Raw genomic sequence first — 1,964 nt, 5'->3', positions numbered from 1 at the left:
CGGGGAGGGGGGGAGACCAGAGGAGCGGGCGGGCGTGGGAGGGACGGACGGAGGTGGCGGCCGGCGCACCCCGGTTTATTTCCCAGGACTGTCCTGGTTCAAGCACTGAAAGTTCTCGCATCCCGGGTACCCGCTCAGGCCTGGGCAAACCTGGGTGACTGGTCACCCCAGCAGGCCAGCGGGGCAAGGACAGCTGGGGAGTGAGGCTGCCTGGGGCCGGGGCAGGCCCTGAAGGACAAGGTGGGCGGAGTGGCCTGAAACTCCTCCATCATGTGCCCTGTCGCGAGGCTAGAGGATATCTTCCCAGAACGGGAGGCGTGTGCCGGCTCCCAGGCCCCTAAACGCTGGGGGGTGTGCACCACCAGGCCCCCCAGGCTCCCGGGTGCTGGTAGATTGTCCTGCCCCTGTGACCAGGAGGCGAGGGGCTGTCCCATCCTGGCAGGGGTTGGGGGTCTCGGGCAGCTCCCCTCCTGCAGGGAGGTGCCTTTCTCGGGGTCTCTCTGGCTCGGCCACCTTCCCTTTCCCCCTCCTGGGGGACGCCTCCCTGTGCTGGCCCTTCCAGTGGCATTCTGGGAAGCTTAGCGGCGGTGAGTCTATAGAGCAATGGGCCCTGGGGCCCCTGCCGGGAGGTGGCCGGGCCATGGTGCGCTCACCTGTCCACGGTGATCTGCCAGTATGTCTCGGAGGAGAGAGGCACCCAGTTCAGGGTCCCGGTGTAGTAGGAAGAGTCGATGCCCCCAAAGATCACCACGCTGCCGCTCTGGTCATTGCTATGCAACGTCGGGGGGAAAGACAGGAATTCATTTTTCCCGTTGTTCCCTCATTCACCGGGACAGACACTCTATGTCTTCCAAGAGCTGCCCTTCTCCTTTGAGGGTTTCTTTGAGTCCTCGTTACACGAAGGACCGTGCCCTGGCCACTGGGATTATTACTATTTCCCCTTTGCAGAGAGGCACAGAGAGGTAAAGCGACTGGCCCGAGGCCACACAGCCAGGGAGCGCCAGAACCAAGATTAGCACCCAGCTCTTTCTGGCTCCAGGGTGAAAGGAATCCGTGATGGTGTTTGCTCTGAAGGACTCATCCTCAGCCATGGGCAGGCCCCTCCCCCACCCCCGGGGACACATGCCAGTTTCTGGAGATGTTTCTGATTGTCATGACTGGGTGGCGAGAGGGGGTGTCCCTGGTGTCTGGAGGTAGAGGCCAGGGAGGCCGCTAAACACCCTGCAAGGCACAGCACAGCCCCCGACGGCAAGGGATGATCTGGTCCGAAATGTCCATAGTGCCGGGCCAGCGTGGCTCAGGGGTGGAGCATCGACCCAGGAACCAGGAGATCACGGTTCGATTCCCGGTCGGGGCACAGGCCCGGGTTGCAGGCTTGGCACCAGTGGGGGGCGTGCAGGAGGCAGCCGATCCATGATTCTCTCTCATCATGGATGTTTCTCTCTCTCTCCCTCTCCCTTCCTCTCTGACATCAATACAAATATATTTTTAAAAAGAGAAGGGTGGGGGTGCCTCGGGGAAGCTGCCGACACCCTCAGATACCCTCCCATAAACCTCCACTCAGCCCAGACCGACACCTGGCTCACTCTTCGTTCGTTCTTAGAATTAACCCACGGTCACCACTGGAACCTAGATTCTCACGAAGGGAAGAAACGCGTTCATCCTTCAAGTTCCCCTGTTCGAGATGTAAGCCCCAACCGACCCCCCCCCCCTTGTTTTGCTATGAAGTTGTGGCCCCAACGTTAAGCAGATTTGCTTGAAACGGTGGTCCTGGGGCCGATGGCGAGGGGACTGGTGCCGGTGAGGAACGGCGGGTGACGCTGGAGTTGTGAAGCCACAGCGACAGAGCCCCCGCGCTGGTGAAATCAGAGGAGCGGGCGGGCGGCCACAGGGACCTGGGCCGGTCTCTACAGATACACCTCTCAGGCCCAGACACTGGCCTGGCCAACCCCGTGCCTGCTAAG

At 61.6% G+C, this 1,964-nt stretch overlaps 1 protein-coding gene across 1 annotated transcript in view; it reads right to left on the bottom strand.

Moving 5' to 3' along the window:
* LOC102253898 (pepsin A-like) overlaps nucleotides 1-1,964 on the bottom strand; it is a 9,300-nt gene that overhangs the window by 2,198 nt on the left and 5,138 nt on the right. Inside the window, 1 exon segment of the mRNA XM_005872172.1 lies at nucleotides 539-770. Within this exon segment, the coding sequence (XP_005872234.1) occupies nucleotides 539-770 (232 nt within the window).

The sequence above is a fragment of the Myotis brandtii genome, unplaced genomic scaffold (assembly GCF_000412655.1).
Source record: "Myotis brandtii unplaced genomic scaffold, ASM41265v1 scaffold369, whole genome shotgun sequence".
Taxonomy (NCBI): Eukaryota; Metazoa; Chordata; class Mammalia; order Chiroptera; family Vespertilionidae; genus Myotis; species Myotis brandtii.
This window is presented reverse-complemented; position numbering and strand designations above follow the sequence as displayed.